The sequence below is a fragment of the Nannospalax galili genome, unplaced genomic scaffold, assembly GCF_000622305.1.
Source record: "Nannospalax galili isolate Female #2095 unplaced genomic scaffold, S.galili_v1.0 scaffold158, whole genome shotgun sequence".
In the NCBI taxonomy this organism is placed as follows: Eukaryota; Metazoa; Chordata; class Mammalia; order Rodentia; family Spalacidae; genus Nannospalax; species Nannospalax galili.
Window position 1 is genome coordinate 1,694,417 of NW_008345290.1, and position 21,805 is coordinate 1,716,221.

The window sequence follows — 21,805 nt, forward strand, 5'->3', positions numbered from 1 at the left end:
GCTTATCTACATGAAGGCAATACACACATACACATGAAATAAAAATAATAAATAAAATATGAAAAAAAAATCCTTGGAACTTGAGACAGTATTGAATGATCTAACAAAACTAACAAGAAAGGAAAGCCATCCCATTTGATGCTAACATTCTTGTCAAAGGGGAATACTGGCTAGAGATGACAGTGACAGGCAGGCTGACGTGGTCCTGCAGGAGAAGGGTGATGACTAACCTCCTCCGGCCCTCGCTCACAAGCCTACTCACTTTCCTCTGTTTCAGTCACAGTTCCTCTATGCTGGAGCCAATTCTCCTTAAGACTGAATTGGTGGAAAAGGGCTTTATTCTGTGAAAAGGGAGAAAAGAGAACAATGAATGAATGGATCCCTGCCCTTTGGAAAGTCACAGCTGTTTACAACATGTTCCAAAAGAACTAGCCAATTGTAATTAAAATACGAAATCCATGCATCCAATCTTAGAGAAATAAAAAGGGAGTTGCTGCAATTAACAAACATGGAGGTGGAGATTCTGAGCTTTCTGATGGACCTTGGCTAAAGCCAGTAGCAGGCAAACAGCCCCTGGGATTATTCCTTTGGAGTTGCTAGATTCGCTTTCACCTTTGGCTACCAGAAACATTCCTAGATTCTCTGGAAAGACAATTTCCCTATCCCAACATGAACTTCCAAAACACAGTTATGACAGCAACAGCAACTTTGTGAAATCATTTTGCACTTGCTGCAGTCCAATGATTTTCTTAAAGGCAATCACTAGTCACTATGGTTAAATACCTTCCATGAAACTTCTGCCCAATGTCCCCTCCTGCATGTGCCCTCAAGCTCAATGAAAGTGTACTGTGTTTGCTACCAGCACTCTTTTTCAAATCGAAAGCACAGGGTTCCTTAGTCTTGGAGTAAGGAAAAACTCTTCAGTCAAGATTCTTACTTAGACTTTGGGAGAGGGGCATGAACATTTTAAAATTCAAATTTTTATCAGTCTGGAGAAAGCAGGGAAGCTCTGAGACTCTAAAATGCACCACAAAACATGCACATTGCCAAAGAGTATGAAGACAGAAAGGTAGGAAAGCACAGGCCAGCTGCAGCCCTGGACTTTCCCCCCTCCCCAGTTAGGCTTGAGGCAGTATTCACTTTAATTAGAAAGAAATGTCAAGTAGGCACCTACACCAGATCACACCCCTGCAGATATAAAAGCCTACCTTCTTCTGTGGTGAATATTCATCTACGGTGCTGCAAAGAAAAAAGAAAGAAGTGAAACGCTGCCGCAAATTCAGAAAGCAGTTACGTCATGGAAGACTCATTTTCAGGAACTGTGTAGAGAATTTTGTTTTTAGAAAAGATAAGACAGGGCCAGTAAAATGGCTCAGGTAAAGGCACTACCTGCCAAGCCTGACAACCTGACTTTGGTCCCTAGGATCTTCAGAGTGGAAGGAGAGAACTGATTCCTGCAAGATGTTCTCCAACTTTCACATGTATGCTATGGTATATGTATGTTGTGGCACATGCATACACCTACCCTCAAGTAAATAAATACAATAAAAAATTTAAAAATAAAACAAAGTTGGCATAATGGTACATGTCTATAATTTCTGCACTCAAGATGTTAAGGCAGAAAGACTGCAAATTGGTGGTCTGCCTGGACTATTCAGTGAATTCCAGGCTAGCCTGGATGATTGAGTGAGACCTTGTCTCAAAAACAAAACAAAATAAAGCATGGTATTCATTGACTTACCATGAGCAACATAACTGACACTCTAAGTTCCAAATGAATCAGGAAAAAAAAAGTGCTTATCAGACAGGACAGGTGTATTATGCTTTCTTTCTTTTTTTTTTGTCTTTTTGAGACAGGGTTTCTTTGTAGCCCCAGCTGTCCTGGAACTTGCTATGTAGACCAGGCTGGCCTTGAACTCACAAAAATCCACCTGCCTCTGCCTCCCAAGTGCTGGGATTAAAGGCACACACCACCACGCCCGGCTATGCTTTCTTTCTTTCTTTTTTTTTTTTTAAAAAAAAACATTTATTTAAAATTTTTTTATATATGAGTGTTTGCCTGCATGTCTGGTGCCTGCAGAGGTCAGAAGAGGGTGTTAGATTCCTGGAACTGGAGTTATAGATGGTTGTGAACCGATATGAACCTGGGTCCTCTGTAGGAGCAGCAAATGCTCTTAATACCTGAGCCATCTCTCCAGCCCCAGAATTGTGTTTTTTACCAACAGAAAGTAAAGCCAAGAATTGAAAGGGAAACTGGATTTGTTCAGCCTGTATAAATACAGTCCACATAAAAATAAGCTGTTCTCTCTTTCCCTCCCCAGCCCTTTTTGTACAGCAATATTGACTAACAAGAAACACTTTCTCATGTAGTGATAGATTTTAGGTGAAAGTATTTTCTAGATAGGTGAGTAATTCACATCTTCTCCGGGACACTTCTGTGTGACAGAATGGGGAGCATTCTATAGTTCTACAGGAGCCTCTTCCTCATTACTCATCTCATCACAAAGTGCCTCTGAAGACCACTTCCATTCAGGAAGAAAACAGCACTTGGCTGTTTCACACACCATCAGGCTAACTGCTAATTATAGGTATCCATCTTAGTCTTAAAAAGTGATACATTATCTCTCTGTTCATTGGGGGAAATGCAATGTAACATTTGGGGCTCAAATCTCATTCTAAACTGTAAAGAAATTTCATAACCTTATACCAAAGAAGCAAGAATCTCCCTTTGCCTGCCCTGTATGTGAGTGTGTGGTACTAGGGATAAACCCACAGCCTCGAGCATGCTACCACTGAGCCACACCCCCATCCTAATTATATCTTACCATAACTTTATTCTAATCTGTTATTTTCCACTATAATGTAAGTTTGAATGGAATGTATGAAATTCCAGTGATTTGTTAGCATATTTAAGTGTACTAAACCACGCCCTGAGGCTTCTCAACTGCAGCAGGTCTGCCTTACAGTACAATATATATTTCCATGGGCGAGATTACTCTGTTCTAAAGGTTATGTTTCTTTTTTCTTCTTTTTGTTTCATTTACTCGTTTACAATGTTCACATTAATATCAGGCTATTCATACTTAATATGGTTTACAATGTTAGTTTCTAAACACTGTCCTAACTTGCATCTGATTTTTAAATTTCTAAAAGTGCAACTTTGACAAATGAGAACTAAGGCTTATATATAGTTTGCTTTTGCCTTAAGATTAATTTATATACATCTTTCATCTTTCATTTGTAATGGGGACCTATTTACTAAAGTTAAATAGGGCTCTAAATCTCAGATCAGTATTCTTAAAGATCTGAACTTGCTTTTTTTTGGTCTTTAGGAGACAGGGCTGGGTCTTCCTATAGACCCAACTGTCCTGGAACTTGCTTTGTAGACCAGGCTGGACTTGAACTCACAAAGATCTGCCTGCCTCTGCCCAAGTGCTGGGATTGAAGGCGTGTGCCATCATGCCCCGTCTGAACTTGGATTTTTTAAAGTAGTGTACTTACAGCTGCTGCAATCATGAAAGCTTCTCCAATAAGAATAAGCAAGTATATTCTAAATTGGATAAACTCAGCAAACACTGCCTGGAAACTGAATAATGACTTGATGTTTTCATTTGCCAAAATTAATAGAGAAGTAAGATCTAGTAAAGTCAGGTGCTGCCAACCTGAAAGATTTCTGAGTGCTATTCATGGGACACTTGCACATGCCAACAGTTATTGAGTAAATGGCTTTGTCCAATCTTTCTACATTGATAAAGAACCTCAAGAGTCTTGTAAAATAGAGCTTTCGAAATGGTTGGTGGTGACTCACTTGAACCTATTCATAAAACTTTTCTTCCCTATTCCACAGAGATAGCACTGAACGCTCAAATGATAAGCTAAATATGTGATTTAAAATTAAGCCATCATTTATTAAGCAACTTTATATACACTCAAGTTGCTATGGCCCAGTCTGCTTTTATCATGGAAAACTGTATAATTACATTCAATGAGCTTGATTAGTGTTCTTTCATTTTGAACTATTAAAAAAAAATAGTCCACTTAGTACTAGAAATGCTAAGCAATCAAGATGAATCCCAGGGTCAAGATGTTCAAAATCAATTTTATGCACATGACAACCCAAGATCTTACTTTTGCTGTACATCTACTAACTGCTATGAGAGAAATAAAATACTTACTGACGACGATGCATTCCAAGTATCTTTTGAAATTCTTTCAATTCTTTTTCAAGTATTGGATATTCATAGACATCATCCAGTACATTCCTGTATATGGTCTGGGGAGACAGATGGCAGCTTTAACAAGTTAGTGTCCATTTTGTAAGGATTAATACTAAGATTAAGCTGGCAGTATCGTTCAGTGGTAGAACACATGCTTAGCATGTATAAAGCCCTGAGGTCAATCCTAGCAACACCACCAAGAAAAATAACTCAGGCAATGATTATCTTGTTCCAAGAAATATGGCAGAATTCGAGATTAGGTAGAATTTCATCTTAGCCACTCAGCTACCTGTCATCTCTCTCAAAATGTTTTTAAGGGCTATACGTAGGGAATGTTGGAAACAGAGACCTCTTAGCTGTCTATTCAAGATTTCCATGCCTACTCTAGATCTTAAAATACAAAACTTGCCTGATTACTTTGAAGGAAGATATATCTAGATTAACCACTGGTTTTGAAAAATAACATGAATTTAGACACAGAAATGGTTAGATCAACTTTTAACTGGATATCTAAGAGCTATTTGAATATTAAGTTCAAAATTATTTCCTTCATGAAAGGCAGAATCAATTCATGTCTTTATCTTTTCCAGAATAGACCTCTTCTTGCTAAAATTCCATACTGCCTCTTCTTTGTGCTGACACATGCCCAATACAATGGCCAAAGAAATCAAACTGTCTGTTCCAGAGAACTGTCTATATTAAATATATTGAAACCTATTAATGTTTAGAAAAATCAGTTTAGTATCTTCCACAGACTATTATTTTTCTCAAAATGTATTCTCAAATATAATTCACAAATATATCATGTATTAAAAAGCTATATAATGACATAATATACACATGATTAATATGACTTTTAAGTGACAATGTTTTATCTAAGTATTTTATGTATATATAGGCTTGGTTTGTTTAATATTTTCATAAATGCAACATTAAATAGCATTAAATCTGAAAGATAATTTGGTTAACCCTCCTAAATTTTTTTCATTTGCAGTAGAAATTCTGATGCTTTACGCAAATAAATCACCTTAAGTTAGCACATACAAAAATTTCCTTACTGTTTTTTAATAATGTATTTTAAATTTTTTAAAGAATTTTTCAAAGAAGAATGTCAGGTCTCAGAATTCAAAATTAATTTATACTTTCACTGAATTTAGCATAAAAAAACTGAATGACTACAAATGAGATTTTTGAAGCACGCTGCTGAAAATAATCACCTGGCATCAAGAAACACCCGAAAGCAATAGCATACCTTTAAAAACATTTTTGAATGCTCATCTTCATGCAGCCAGTCTTTGTAGAGAGCTATCCACTGGGAAACAAGATGTAGGACCTTACGCTTCCGACAAGGAACATCTGAGTTTTCTTCTTTGCCTTGATACTTCTTCGCAGAATAGGTGCAAATGGTTAAGAGAGAACATTGCGTTGTTGAAACACAAAATATGAAAAGATCCATTTGTTCTCGTTTTTACAAAGTAGGCCAAAGCATATTTTCCAAAGAATCTACAACTGTATAAAGGTACAAGAACAGATCACACGTGGGGAGAGCAGAAGGTGTGCATTGAAAAGAAGAAAAGCAAACCATCAACTGACTGAAGCATCCTCAGTGGGAGGCTGTGCAGTTACGGGCTGGACCATCACACAGACAGCTACTGACACAGTCCCACAGGCAGCATGGGATAATGTCAGGTCAAAGAGATACGGGGTGGTCCATTGATTTCAAGGGTGGCTTCCAGATAAGATCCCACCTCACTATAGATGAATAGGTGAATACTCTTTCAATAGAAGCCAGGTAATCTTTGATTCTCTGAAATTCATATTTTGTAAAACCAGTTACTTCTAAAATTGTTTCAAATGAGCACAGATTTCTAGAGCATAATTTATGACATGAGTCAAAGGCCCATTCCTAGAACTTATTATAAAAAACTTGGATAAAGTGTGCAAACATAGTAGGAAGGACTGCTAAATTTCACTTTCATTAAACATAAATTTAAAACATAAAACAGGAAAAAATCTGAGCACTTGAAAAATAAATCAGTTAAATCAATGATTAGATATTTATTAAATAAATAATTCTGCAGCCATAAAAATGAAGGCCTAGGAAGAAGTACATATACTGAAATAAAAACATTCACAATCTATTGTTCAGTACAAAAATAAGCAAGGAAAGAACACAGCAGCATGACCCACATATTAAAAATGTTTATAAGAATATTTTCATTATCTGGAAAGGTACAAGATGATTAACAGTGGCTTTTCCTTTATTTAAAAAAATTATTTTATGTGTGTGTTTTGTCTGCATGTATGTAAGTACACCCATGCCATGCAATACCCATGGAGGCCAGAAAAGGGTATCGGATCCCCTGGAACTGGAGTTATGGATGGTTGTTAGCTGCTATGTGGGTGCTGGAAACTGAACCCAGGTCCTCTGCAAGAGCAGCAAGTGTTCTTATCAGCTGAGCCATCTCTCCAGCTCCAACAGTGGCTTTTTAATGTAGTGATTTGAGAGTATATGGATAATTTTAGTTATGACTATTTCCTAATTTGTATATAATGACCATGTGCTAATTATGCTATTAAAATTATATAAAACATCAAATAAAGTGCTTATATGACTAGGAGTGAGAGAAGAGCTTGGCATTTTCTAAACTCATTTATTCTTTTTCTCTCAAAATAATGATCTGTCTTCTGTTTTTTTGAGACCAGGTCTTATGTTGCACAGCCTGGCCTTGAACCTTTCATCCTCTAGTCTTTACCTTTCAAGCTCTAGAATTACAGGTGTGTGCCACCACTATAGGTCCCTGAACTATCTTGAATATACTGAAGAGTTAACTAGGAATAGAAAATAAGTTTGGAGAGTGTTCATCAGGATTCTACAACCCTTAATATTGATTGCAAAACAGGAATGAATTCTACATCAGACTTTGTAAATAAGTTAAAATATAATTTAATCACTTTCTTCCAAACCTTCAAAAGTATACTGTGGCCATCGTTAAAGTCTACCTGTGAAATAAAATCAGTCAAACAAACAATTAATGTACCTATTTCTTTCATTTTTCTCTTGAAAGGCAAATTATAAAGATTTATTCTGCTATTTCAATTCACACAATTGCTCTTTTCTTTTCCACCCTGGCTTCACTAATGTAAAAATCTAGAAAACTAAGGAATGCCAACAACTTTATTTACTTTTTAGGTCAGCACATGTAAGTGAAGGTCTGAATTTCTTACTCAAATATCACAGTCGGGTCTCACAATAAAGAGCAGCAGAATAAAGCAATCCCAGGGGCTGAGAGGTGAGTGGTTCTTTCCCATTTATAGTTATTAATATTCATCTTTATTCTTTCCTCCCTGCAATATGTGTATTTTGAAACATTTACTGATTAAATTTGCATTTGTGTTCTCCCCCGTTCCTATATCAGGGTATGGGTTCTTTTACATTTTGGCAACACTTAATCACACTGATTTATAAATTTAGTTGGGGAGGACATCAGGTGAGCTACAGTTGCTTTTAATATACTGAATATTAACTGGCCCAGGGCTATGAGTTTAAATGATGTGCTTTACTATAATAAAAGCTGGACGCCATTCAATCCCATTACAATAAAAAAAAAAAAATCCATCTAAAGTATCCAAGCCCAGCAAAATGGCTCTAATCTACCAATGTTTAAAAATCATGGGGAAAAAACAAAATAATCCGGATCACTCCATAGTCTTGGGGTATGGTGGGTATCTTCATGAAGGCAGGCATGAAACTGTTGGCAGTAAATATGGATGTCATAGATTTGTTTATAGTTTGTATGACCACACAGAAGGCAGAGCGTGCAAGAAACAAAATAGCCATACAGAAAGACTTGTCGTTTAAAATGTTTTGGATTTCATGACTTTAATAATAGAAAGGCTGCAAAAATCTGAACTACATTTTCATATAAAGTGTCTTAGTCAAAGACATTCATATTTAAGGAAACTTACAAATTCTTCAGGAACATTTTCAGATTATTAAGTGGCAATCAGATTATTAAATGGTAATCAAAAATAATATTAGGATCACAGTTGAAGACAATAGTTTAAAGGCATCTAATTGGCTATAAAACCTAATTTTTAGTAGTTGATGGTAATTGCTTTAGAGTAGGTAAGCATTAAAACGTAGATGAAATTAGCTCATAGGTATTCTTTTCCAAAATACTTCTAAAGGAAAAATTTTAAATCTTATAATTATTGCAGAATTTCTTAGCAGTACTCCACTTGGAAACTGTGAGAAAAATATGTGTATTATTGAAATTTTCCAAATTCAAGCTGATGTTTTAAGATCAGTTTTCTGAATCAGTTTTAGAAACTCTCAAAATAGCTATAGCTTTACTTAGTCAGAGGATCTGGTAAAGCACTGAAACTAATCACCATTTCTAGTTCATATACACATGTGTAAAAAGAAGTAAATATGTATACACACATTTTTGTGTGTACGTGTGTGCATGCATGTGTTCGAGTATGCCTGTGAATGAGTGTGCAGGTTCATGTTTGTGTGCCTGGAGGTAGAGGTCAGATGTCAATCTTGAATGTTGTTCCTCAGGTGCCAACAACCTTTTTGTTTTGAACAGGGTCTCTCCCAGGCCTGGAACTCACCAAATAGGCTAGACTCTCTGGCCAGTGAGTTCTACAGATCTGCCTGTCTCCTCCTCTTCTAGTTCTGAGATTGCAAGTTTGCATCACCATGTTTGGTTTCTACATGGGTTCTAGGGACTGAACTTAGGTCCACGTGGCTGCATGGCAAGCCCTTTACTGACTGAGGTATCTCCTAGACCTACCCTTTTTCTTTTGAGACAGGGTCTCAAGACCCAAACTGATCTTGAACTCACAGTGATCTTCCTGTCTCAGTCTTGTGAATACTGGGATTACAGACATGTGTCACCAATCTGACTTAGTCATATATTTTTAATAGATAATTTGTTTTATGTACTTTAGTGGAATTTTAAGTATCTTTTAGGCAGGAAAATGCTGTACAGTTGAAAGACAATTATTTAACAGGAAAAGAATCCTTTTGTTGTTGTTTTTCAAGATCAGGTCTCCCTGTGGCTTGGAACTTGCTATGTAGCTATGTAGACCAGGCTAGCCTCAATCTCATGAGATTCACCTGCCTCTGCCTCTGCCTCTTGAATGCTGGCATTCACCATGCCTGGCAGGAAAAGAACATCAAATGGCCATTTTCATTAGGTCTTAATAAGACTTTGGTATATAAAAAAAGTAATTCATTTTCTTAAACATTTTATGTGGATTAGAATGGAATCCCTAGTTTGGTTTAATAACAACCTCATTTATATTAAATACTTAAAAGGCTTTAATTAACTTAATTACTATTAACAATAAAAATAGTTTAATCAAATTAATTTGTTAGATACTTAAATGTTTTGGAAACATCTTCAAGTATGGGGAGGCAAGAAGCACAGGCGGAGACTTCCAGTAAGTTCACATGGCCTTATGATCTTTCAATGTAGCACCTCTTTTGGTTAGTGAATGAAATTTTAAGGCTTTCTTAACTGGCCATTAACCTTCTAATCTGATTGATCATTTTAGGAAAGCATGCAGAAAAAATGTTCTGAAAAGATGACAATCACATCCAAGGGTGAGATTAGACCTTCTACATGGGGCAACAGCTTGGGTGCCAGGAACATTTGGCCAGGAACATGACATCTCACATGTGTGCATATGTATACACACACACACACACACACACACACACATTTTTCTGCACAAGTGGTTTCACTTTACATGACTGGTCCTCCTATAAGAATACTTATTGGATGTTATTGCCAATCCACTTAACCTGGTCACTCAGGTTTACCAGGAGGCAAATTTTACCTCCAGTTTTGTAAACAATTATGAGAAACAGACATAAAGCAAACATGATATAAACAGTACACTTCCCCATAGCACAGAATGTGAAAACAGCAGCCCTGTATTTCCTGTTGCCCCTGTCTACTCTGTCTTATTTCATCTTCACCTTGGATACCATTACATTAATATTTAACATATCTACACTCCACTGGGGGTTGAGTAAACGAAGAAAGGCAGTTAATTCCTAATGTGGGACATCTGTCTGAAAGGAAGCTGGCACGGCATCCTGAAGTTAATGAAGGATATTGTCTTAACAGCGCCTGGCACAAGTCATCAGTTGTCATGAAGACAGTATACGTGAGAAGAAAGTCATCAAGGAGAGTCTCTGCGAAGAAAGAAAACAAATACAATGTGAGCAAAGGAAGGACAAGGAGGCCCAATGGGGCGGGGTGTGTGTGTGCTTAAGAATAAAATTCTACTCACAAAATGCACTGTGTATTAAAGATAAGATTTGAAAAAATTATTGTATGAGAATGCCTCAAACACTGAGATACTTTTATCTTGTGAAGTTTTCAACATAAAATTCCTATCTCATTCCCTTCATTAAAGCATCACATATTTCAGAATAGAGGTGTTATGAAAAAACTTGATAAGTAATAATGAAAACATAAATAATATGTTTTTAAAAATTAATTTCCTAAGACTTCTGAGGTATATACTCCAGTTGTACAGGGAATGAAGTCCTCATATTCTAATAAATTAAGACTTTCCCAAGTCATTTGCTTTCTTCTAGGGCAAGAGCAAGACAATAAAACCCACAAGACAAACACCAGGTTGCAAGCCTGTTCACCTCTATCTTTCAAATGCAACTGTAAGAAGATGGTGCGAAGAGTTCAGCTCAATGCCAGGAAGAGGCTTGCCTAGCACTTGTTTGTATCAACACCACAAAAGGAAGTTGGGAAAATGATGCAGAATTTTCTTACCATGGTGAAGAGAGAATGACCTGAGTCCCGTTAAAAGTGGGGAGTAGTTTTAGCATAAAGCAACATGCTTTTTCCTAATTCCTTTTGTAAAATTAATTTTCCTAGGGTACAAAATGATGGGTTTGAGAGACGTCGTCACACATACTACTTACTGCACTTTGCTCACTCTGGTCCCACCACCATACTTCCTTGAGTCCCCCATCCCTAACTCCTTTACCTGCTAACAAAAACAAGTTTCATTTTTTTTTTTTTTCACTTCTGCACCTCCAGTGTTCTTGTAACCCAGCTGACATGTGACATGGGGCCTCTAAACAGGCAAACTCTGACCTCCAATATAATTTCCAAAACAACAGAGATGGTACATAAAATGCAAAGTAGTCCTTAACATTTATTTTACAATACGATTTAATTTCCTTATCTTTATTATTTTATTTTATGTGTGAGTGTGTTGCCTGCATGTATGTAAGCGTACCCTTGTCATACAATGCCCACGGAGTCAGAAGAGGGAGTCAGATCCTGGAACTGGAGTTATGGGCAGCTGTTAGCCATCATGTAGGTGCTGGGAACTGAACCTGGGTCTGTGCAAGAGTAGCCAGTGCTCTTAACTGCTGAGAGCCCACATCTCTCCAGACCAAATTTCCTTATCTTTTACACTGCAAATAGCATATTTTCTTGTATGAAACAGTACTAAGTTATAAGGTAACGAAATTATGCACTATTGCAGATGGAATTCTGATATCACCTTGAATTTCATAAATTGAAACCTTACCTCCTAATATGATGGAGTCAGGAGGTGAAGTATTTGGGAGGTAATTAAGATCGGATGAAGTCGGGGCTGGAGAGGTGGCTCAGTGGTTAAGAACACTGGTTGTACTTGCAGAAGACCCGGGTTTGAATCCCAGCACCCACATGGCAGCTAACAGCTGTCCATAACTCCAGTTCCAGGGGATCAGACAGCCTCTTCTGACCTCTGCAGGCATTGCACGAAATGGGTGCACTTACCTACATGCAGGCAATACACGCATACACATAAAATGAAAAAAATAAATAAAATAAAAAAAAAAAGATTGGATGATGTCAAGAGGGTGGATTTCTCATGAATGGGATTAGTATTCTTTAAGAGTCCTATCAGGGCTTGCTTCCTGATTCTATTATGTGAGAACACAGTGAGACAAGCTATAAACCAGGATTGAGACATTGTTAGACACTGACTCTGCCAGTGTCTTGATCTTGAATTTTCCCAGCCTCTGAAACCAGGAGAAATAAGTGGTTTTTGTTTATAAAATACTCAATCTCTGGTATTTTGTTATGGCAGCATGAGCTAAGTCAAATAATAAGTTATACTGTTCAAGATCTATACTCCATAAATATGTAGGTATAAGTAATTGTCTGCTACACAGCTCTACAATTTTATGTTGAAGATTGAATAAAAGAAAAAGTACAGAGTTTAGTTACATATAGCTAGTTACATCTGCTCTAAAAAAACGATCAGTGCTAACAAGGCTATATCTACAAATGCAAAATTTCATTCATATAAAATGACATCTGTAATCCTGTATCTGTGGTGGGGTTGCTTTTAGGTTTTATTTGGTTACAGAATGTTAATTCTGATCAACATTAGGCAATGGTTGCAAATACGTTGTTATAAAAAGGCTCCCTATACATAGTCTATACACATGTATGTGTGGGTGCCCGTGCCCATGTACACACAGAGGCCAGAGGGGGACCCCAGCTGTCCTGCTCTATCACTCTCCACCTTATTCCTTGAGACAGGGTCTCTCACTGAACCTGGAGCTAGTCTGGAAGCCAGAAAGCCCCAGGAATCTTCCTGTCTCTGCACCACCCCTCAGTGCTGGGGTTACAGCTGTATGTACAGATATACCAAGCTTTTTACATGGATGCTAGGGATTGAATTTTAGGTTCTCATGCTTGTGTATCAAGCACTCTTAGACAGAGCCATTGTCCCACCCTGAATTTGCTTCCAAATTGTAAGAAGTTATTCAACTAAATTTAGGTGTTAATGAAGAGTGTGACAGATTTTTTAACAAAGACACTTAAAGTTGTACAAGGCCCTTAGTTCAATCCCCAGTACTGGGGTACATTTATAAGTATACTTATCAAAATAATAAATTTGACAAATGGCACCTAAAACGTAAAATAAGCCTAGACCTCCACACTGAAGCATGCCAGCAAATCACTGGTCTATTACTCTTTTAAAAAACAAAAACAAAAAACCAGGTGTGCATAGGCCACTGCAAAGCCCACCTCCACAGAAGGGCTAGGAGCCCTCACTATAGTCTATATTGATGAAACTATATGCACAAAAAGGCAGGGGAAGCTTTACTCTAAGATCTGCCCCAAACCAGTTAACCTAACAGTCCAAGATTTTAAAGAGTAGTCATTATAATGAAAGATTTAGGGACACGTAGTGACCTCTACTACAGTCACAAAAAGTTGGAATTAAAATCAGCCATATATGATATCTAAAACCTTATGGTATTTTGGAAGTACATTTTTAAAGCTATCAATTTGCAATACTGTTCCCATAAATTATAAAAACCTGCTAAATGTGATTAGAAACGTATTTATTATTTTTATTTTATATGTATGAGTGTATTGCCTGCATGTAGGTAAGTGCACCCGTGTTGCGCAATACCCGCAGAGGACAGAAGAGGCTGTTGGATCCTCTGGAACTGGAGTTACTGACAGTTGTTAGCTGCCATGTGGGTGCTGGGATTCGAATCCGGGTCTTCTGCAAGAACAGCCAGTGTTCTTAACTGCTGAGCCATCTCTCCAGTCCCAGATTAAAAACTTTTTAAAAAATTAATTTTATGTGTATAAATGTTTTGCATACATGTATGTGAGTGCACCTATGTCATGCAATGCCCACAGAGGCCAGAAGAGGATTTCGGATCCATTGGAACTGGAGTTAGAGACAGTTGTTAGCTGCCATGTGAATGCTGGAAACAGAACCTGGGTCCTCTAGAAGAGGCAGCCAGCCTCTGATTAAAAACTCTTAACTTTTCTGGTGTGATTAGAAATTAAGCTGTCCTTTTAGCATCCAGTGTAAGACACAGGCCAAAAGAGTAGCATATTTTAAGTTCTTCAGTGGGCACTTATAGGCAGGAGTCACCAATACACAGATATCACCAGGTGACTGCTTTGAAAACTTCACACTGCACATTTAAAATGCTTGATGTGACAGACCGGTTCGGATGTTCTTACACTCAGCTGCATTAAATGAGGATGGAACATTCTCTAATCAAGATTTACTACATTAGTAGCTGAGATTAAAGAGAACACCATTAACTTCGACATAACCAGTCATTCCACACCAAACAATCTTAGGTAATGAACTGACTGATTCTGAGAGTCTAGTTGGATGGTGGCAACCCACCCAGCATTCAATTCAATTAATCAGCTCACATATCACAATATTTTGTGAAGAGCTTTGACCCAGAAATACTTATTTCCCCTAAGCTAGTACCATATTTAATATTCAACAGCATTTACCTAATTATGTCATAGAAATATTAATTAAAATAAAAACAATGAGGCAACCTAAGAGCATTTCCAATAAAAATTCTAATGAATAGCATAGTTAAAATTCTAATAAATAGATCAGATTCCCAATATGCCTAACTCCAATCTTTCTCTTTTTGACTACTGTATTGTTCTGAAATTTTTCTCACCATATAACAAGCTTTCTTTTATTTTTTCAGCACTAATATTCTTATGCTGAAGAGATTCTGAAAGTAATTGAGTGATACAAATAAAAAAACTATAATCAAAACAAAAGTGCACTTCAAATAAAAGTGCATTTTATTTTATAATGGCCATACTTCAAAAAAGTCTGTCCCACTGGTAATTCAGAGATATTTTAGAGACGCATTGGCTATATAAATGATTCCCTGAAGACTATTAGCCAACAATCGCCATTTAGAAAGACTAGCAAACCCACTGGCATCTATATTAAAGCACTATAATTATCTATTATATTACATAGTACTTAATTAATAGTAATTTAAGACTGTAGGCAGAAAAGCACTTTTGCATACATAAAAGCATCTTCCATTTAAACAAATTCACAGTTGCTTTATACACTAACATTCTGATAGACACAAGTATTCATATTGACTTCTAACTCTTGTGAATTCCTAGGTATTAAAATACCAAGAGCCGGGTGTGGTGGCACACGTCTTTAATCCCAGCACTCAGGAGGCAGAGGCAGGCAGATCTCTGTGAGTTCAAGGCCAGCCTGGTCTACATAGTGAGTTCCAGGACAGCTGGGGCTACAGGGAGACCCTGTCTCAAAAAGACCAAAAAAAAAAAAAAAAAAAAAACCCACAAAAAAAACTGTTTCTTTCTAATTCTAATCATTAAGTTAAGTCCCAAGTTCTTGGCTCATAACAACTTTTTGTTGTTGTTAACAGCAATTTTTATTTCACTGATGAAAAAAGTTGCATTTGTGATGAATTTCACATTAAATTCACAATAGTGGAGGTTATACATAAATTACATAGGTCACAAAATCTTCTATTTTATACTACTTAGAATAAAATTATTTTGATGTTTCCAACCAATGACATGGGTCTTAATGGATGGCAGAGTTCAAATATGCAAAATATAGCTTCTGCTTTTGACCATGGTACTTTAATTATCACATTTGGGAACATCCTCAGTCCTATCTCAACTAAAAGATGTTTTTATTTGGGGGGTAGGGAATTGGGGACTGAACCCAGGGCCTCATGAAGGTCAAGCATGCAGTCTACCACTAAGCTACAACCCCAGTCCCCTAAGAAGAATTTTTTTTTTTTTTTTTGGTCTTTTTGAGACAGGGTCTCCCTAGAGCCCCAGCTGTCCTGGAATTCACTATGTAGACCAGGCTGGCCTTGAACTCACAGAGATCCACCTGCCTCTGCCTCCCAAGTGCTGGAAATATTTTTATAGTAGCTTTTTGCTAGAAGAATATTTTTATAGTAGCTTTTTGAACTTTGGGGCTGTTGTTTATATTTTAAGACAGGGTCTCATTGTAGCCCAGGGTATCCTCAAACTCAGCTACATACAGGAGATGACTCTGAACTCCAGATTCTATCTCCACCTCTCCAAGTGCTAGGATTATACATAAGCACCACCATGCCCAGCTACTTTTTCAACTTGTACAGCATAAATTACATCCAGGTACTCATCAACAAGCAAAAGAATTAAGAAATTAAGTATTAAAGGAAGCAGAAAGGATTATAGTATGCATGTATTGCGTGCATGTAGGTAAGTGCACCCATGTCGTGCAATGCCTGCAGAGGACGGAAAAGGCTGTTGAATTCCCTGGAACTGGAGTTATAGACAGTTATTAGCTCCCATGTGGGTTCTGGGATTTGAACCCAGGTTTTTGGTAAGAACATTCAGGGTTCTTAACCGCTGAGCCATATCTCCAGCCCCTGGATTATGGTTTTAAGTACCATGTAACTTGAAAAGTATGCAGTCCAAATCTATAGGCTTGTTAGAGATGGTTCTAAAATTCGGGTATATAATTAGGCATACAGATGTGACATAGGGCTTTTCCTATCGCCTAGTAGTATTTAAGCTATTAAGGTATAAGAAATAAATTTAAAATCAAATTAATTTGCTTTTAATTTCACTTGAATACAGTTTTCTTTCCTTTTCTTTTTTTGGAGACAGGCTCTTCCTGTAGCCCCAGCTGGCCTGGAACTTACTATGTAGTCCAGACTGGCCTCACAGAGATCCATCTGCCTCTGCCTCCCAAGTGCTGGGGCTAAAGGCATGCGCCACCACACCTGGTCCATTTTCTTTTATATATCAGTGAGGGCTATTTCTCATTTTCATGTTAACTGTAGCCAGCTCATTTCTGCAAAACACAAGTGTCTTGAGTACCTTAGAATTGTATCAGGGTGAAACAGAAAGGTTTGGTAAGACCCTTTCTATAGAGTTATTATGCAAATATCAAATTACTGAAAGGGATCTAAATATTACCAGAAGAGTTAAGATTCTTTTTTTGGTGAAAATAAAAGAAACAAAATCCAACGCACTTCCTCCCCCAATACTGAAATCATAAAGAGTATCAGGTTACTTAGTAATAATTGCAGAAATCTATCTCAGTTGTTTTTGCAGCACTTAGAAGCAAAATTCATTACAATAATGAAAGCACTCATCTGTTAAAGTGAATTGCCAAGAAAGCAAATGGAAGCTCTGACAGGCAACTGCCTGCAGCCACCAGTTCTGTGTAGTAATGTGAATCTCCCACCTTTCTGCACTCACTCACATGCCTGAAGAACAGTTAGCGGTTCTGCCGCATCCGCATTTCTACTTCAGGTGCAATGGAATTTAAAGTGCCCTAAAATACATCGTACATTAACCTTGATTTCAAGGAGCCAAGAAAAACTTTGAACTCGAAAGGACGTATTTCTGGCCCTGGAATGTTACAGTTTACCATTATTTTCTGAGAGATACTGCCAAAATATACTCTGTGTTTGATTAAGGGTAAGTGAAATCATGTTCTGAGTATGAACCATAGATTAAAGTGCCACACCATCAAAGTTATGATTCTTTCCTAGTGTACCTTACATTTCTGAAAGGCATACTAATAACCTCAAATAGAGCCATTCAACAGCTTTTAAATGTTCAATTCCTGTCTATTTTTTTTACAATTTCTGCAGAATTTTGCTTAGCCATTCTAAAAGCTTCCAAATCTTGAGATTTTAGTTTTGTTTTGTGGTGCTATACAAGAAATGTTTACTTGTTTAATGACTTATATTGTAAACCTTAAAATGACAGAACTACAGGCAGGCTTGGGTGTAATTTTCAAAAAACAAAATCTTTTTTATTTTAACTTACAAAACTCTATTATGGAAATTTATCAGTCTTCCTCTGGGAAGAATTATTTGGATATAGCAATAGTTCTGTTCTTAGCTATAGTTAAATCTGCATGCAGCTTTTCAGAAGGGTTTCTAGGAGCATGGAGCAAAGTACACAGGACTGTTCTTCCTTCTCCAGATAGAGGCATAGGGAGGAAGGATGTGTATAGGACACTAGTGATGAGTGGGGATGGGCAGCTGCTGTCCCAGCCCGAGTCAGCTGTTTTCAGTGTCTGGGCACAAATATAATCTGTGGCTCATGAGTGCACCTTCCAACCTATCCGGAAGACTCAGAAAACTGTCAAGAATGCAAAGGAGTCAGTTGTGGTGGTGCATGCCTTTAATTCTAGTACTTGGAAGTCAGGACAGGAGGATTGCTGTTAGTTTGAAGTTAGTTCAGGCTACATAATGAGTACTTTGTTGCAAGTCTGTAAGACTTCCTGTATAGTATAGTTGTTGAAATAGTAACCAAAGAGGCCATATAGTCTAATTGAAAGTAAACCTAGAAAAGTAGGTCAAAGCCAATTCCTGAAGGGCCTCTGAGAGTTGATCAGGGAGCCTGGGGCTTATTCCACAGAAAAAGGGAAATAAATTGAGGTTTTCAAGGTGACAAAAAAGATTTTGAAAGATTAAACTAGCTGCGAAGACAGTCACAATGGTGAGGGAAGCGTAAGGGGAAGGGAAGTTGAGTCTCCCTTTATAAAGTTGTGGGCTTGGGTCTCCTAGGTTATTGTAACTAAAGCTACTAGGCAAAAATAGCAAAGCCCAGAGCATACCCAAAAGAGCTAGAGGTGTTGTGATAGGAGTCATATATAAAGAGGAAGCCGGAAGCAAGTGTGAATTCTCACATATACCCATGGAAAAGTCAAGCCCTGGTGGAGGGCTGTGCACATGTGGGTAATGGTAAGAAAAAGGTGAGTGAAGCAAAGGGAAAGAAAGAGAAATAGAGAGCTGGGAGACAGTTATAATGAAAACTGAGAAGAGAGCGGTGGAAGTGGGGATTCCAAGTGCCACACACTGGAATGAGGTTTTGTAGTAGAACATTCAAGGGCCACTGGATGGGCTGTGTGCATGGCCTGGATATGGTGATCTTGGAGAGATGTCCCTTGGTAAATGGAGGGGATGCACTCTAGCAGACTACAAAGAACGAAGGCTGTTCTCATAATCTGCTACTGCAGTTTGCACTGCACTGCTTCTCCCCAAAGACTCATGATGCAGTTGTAGGGCTCATTGATTAGAGATAGCAGTTGCTCTCACAAATGACCCAGGAGGAAAAAAATCTTCATGATCAATGCAACAGCATTTTATTTAACAACATAGATCAGATTATGGAAACTGTCATGGGCACGAAGCCTTCAATACCAATTTGCCAGTAACTACAGATAAAATTAGCATCCTGTTTCTAAGATTCACTAGGTCTAACATCACTGACCTCTCTGAGCCACTGCATGCTGACATGATTAACATCACATTAATACATAAATTGTGTGTTCCTAAGTGCCTGTCAAGTAAATATGCTAAAGCTTTAGGAAACAAAGAAAAAATGTAAACATAACATCTTAAATTAGAAGTCTGAAACATGGTTGCAGGATACCAAGGTGGTGTACTGAGAGCTGAAAAACTTAGTCTTTTTCATATATCTTATATATTACTGTATATGTCTATGATGTGGTGGGGGGCACATAAGAGCCATGGTATACACAGGGAGGTACCATGCACATGGAGGTCAGAAGACATTATGGAGTCAGTTCTCTCCTTCCACCTATACATGGGTTTTGGGAATCGAACTCAGATTTTCAGGTTTACATGACAAGTGCTTTTACCTGCTGAGTCACTTCACTGGTACTTTCTATTCTTTCATATTTTCTATTATGTTTATATTCTGCAGATGTATATTTGTTATGTACCACCATGAACTATGTGAGTTTGATAATAAGAGAAAGATCCAAGGGTATTGATAGGTTTAAGTAGTACATTCATTTTAAAACAAAATAAAGCAGGACAGGGTGTATGGCTCAGTGGAGCTGTGTAACTGGAGTACAGCACCTTCCTGACACATGAATATATCCCCAACCTGGAAACTCCCCAAATTCCATAGTCCAGGTTCTATGTATAGAGGTCTCACGATGTAGGCATGATTAGCTAATTTATGGCATACTGGTAGTTTAGTTCATCATTAACTTCAGGCTTAAAGGTGGTAGGGCTAAAAAGTACCACTGCTCTAGTGATGTCTTAGTCTTTTTAGTGACTAGTGCCCATCCTGAAGCTATCTCCAGACCTGTCAGCTTGCTAAGATACAGAAAATCACTCTTACCTCTCTGTATATTCAAGGACCTTAGAAATCCTTCCATTAGGAACAAGGGACTAAAATCAAATATTGGAAAAAAAAAAAAAAAAAAGATGCTCCTATCACCTCTACCATGGAGGACATTACACTGATTTAGGAACCCTGTGCCAGGGGGAAGAGATCAATGTTTTTTTTATAATATCACAAAATAGTATAGAATTATATACTATAAGCTACTCTTACAAATTTTATTTGAGCCACTGTTGACTTTCAAGGCATAGAACATGAAATATTTCTTGGTATATGTTTGATTTTTTTTATGAAAAATATTTTTTTCAATTTTTGGAGTGAAAGATATAGAATTCTCAAATATGAATTCAATGTTCCATACCAGACAAGAAGAAAGTACTTAGAGCTAGGTAAACCTTACATACTAAGATATACACGAATAGTCTAAATATTTACTTCTTGAGGTAAATATAAGAGTCAATCTAATTAAAACCTCTGATAAGCTTTTTAAATGCTTACAATCACAGTTATGTTTATGTTTCTTTTAAGAAATGTGAATCTGTGGCATCATGTCTACAGAATCAAAACAACTGGGGGGTGTGTGGCACATGCTGGCTGATAATCTCAGCACTCTGTAATTCCTCCCCTTAGAGGCTAAGTTAGGAAGAAAGTAAACTCAAGGCCAGCCTAGGGTAGCTAGTAAGATTGTGTTTCAAAAAATAAAAAGTAAACACACAGACACACACACACAGAGAAAAACAGAGATGGGGGAGCAGGGATACAGAGAGAGAGAGAGAGAGAGAGAGAGAGAGAATATAGAGCCTTCATTTATGAAAAATGTAAACTTCCACTATAAAATTACATGCTATTTTTTCTCTCTTTAAGATGCAAACTTTTATTTCCTGGGCATTATTTCCCTCAGATACTTAAAAATAAAGCAGTATAATTTCCAGTTTCATTTGCAGAGGGATGTGGCCATAAGACTGAGTTTTGGCACATGGGATAAAGGCCAAGGATGTGTGCCGTCCCTGCCTTGCCCAGGCTGCTGCAGAGACAAAGGCTCAGCTCTAGATGCACTGTAACACCTCCCTGGCAGGAATCTTTTTCAATTAATTGATTAATTAAATTTTATTTTATGGGTATTAGTGTTTTACCTGCATGTATATAAGTGCACCACATGTGTACAATGCCCATGGAGGCCAGAAGAGGCTTTTAGATCCTCTGGAAATGGAGATATGGACAGTTGTAGTCACTATGTGGCTACTGGGAACTGAACCAAGGTCCTCTGTAAGAGCAGCCAGTGTTCTTAACGACTGAGCAGCATCTCCTGCTCCTTTAAGGAATCTTAGTACTGATGGCAGAATAGTCAGAGCAGTACCGGTTTGCAGTTCTCCATATTTATATTCACATGAAAGAAAAATTTATACCATGTTTAAATAATCATTAGAGCTTTTCTACAGCATGCAGCCATGTCTAATCACACTGGAAATTTTCAGAGGCCCAAGCACATGATCATATGATCTGGTTCTCAAGTTTCTCAGCTAAGTAAAAAGAGAACTTATGTTTGCTGGGCGTGGTGGCACATGCCTTTAATCCCAGCACTTGGGA

General features: G+C 37.5%; 1 protein-coding gene across 3 annotated transcripts in view; it reads right to left on the bottom strand.

Moving 5' to 3' along the window:
* Rapgef5 (Rap guanine nucleotide exchange factor 5) overlaps positions 1–21,805 on the bottom strand; it is a 257,063-nt gene that overhangs the window by 43,117 nt on the left and 192,141 nt on the right. For all 3 annotated transcript variants that reach the window (XM_008841456.3, XM_029567584.1, XM_029567583.1), the window contains 5 exons: positions 10,353–10,431; positions 5,470–5,614; positions 4,176–4,273; positions 1,209–1,239; positions 263–341 (listed from right to left, as the gene is read on the bottom strand). In XM_008841456.3, the coding sequence (XP_008839678.1) occupies positions 263–341; positions 1,209–1,239; positions 4,176–4,273; positions 5,470–5,614; positions 10,353–10,431 (432 nt within the window). The remainder of the gene's footprint in view (positions 1–262; positions 342–1,208; positions 1,240–4,175; positions 4,274–5,469; positions 5,615–10,352; positions 10,432–21,805) is intronic.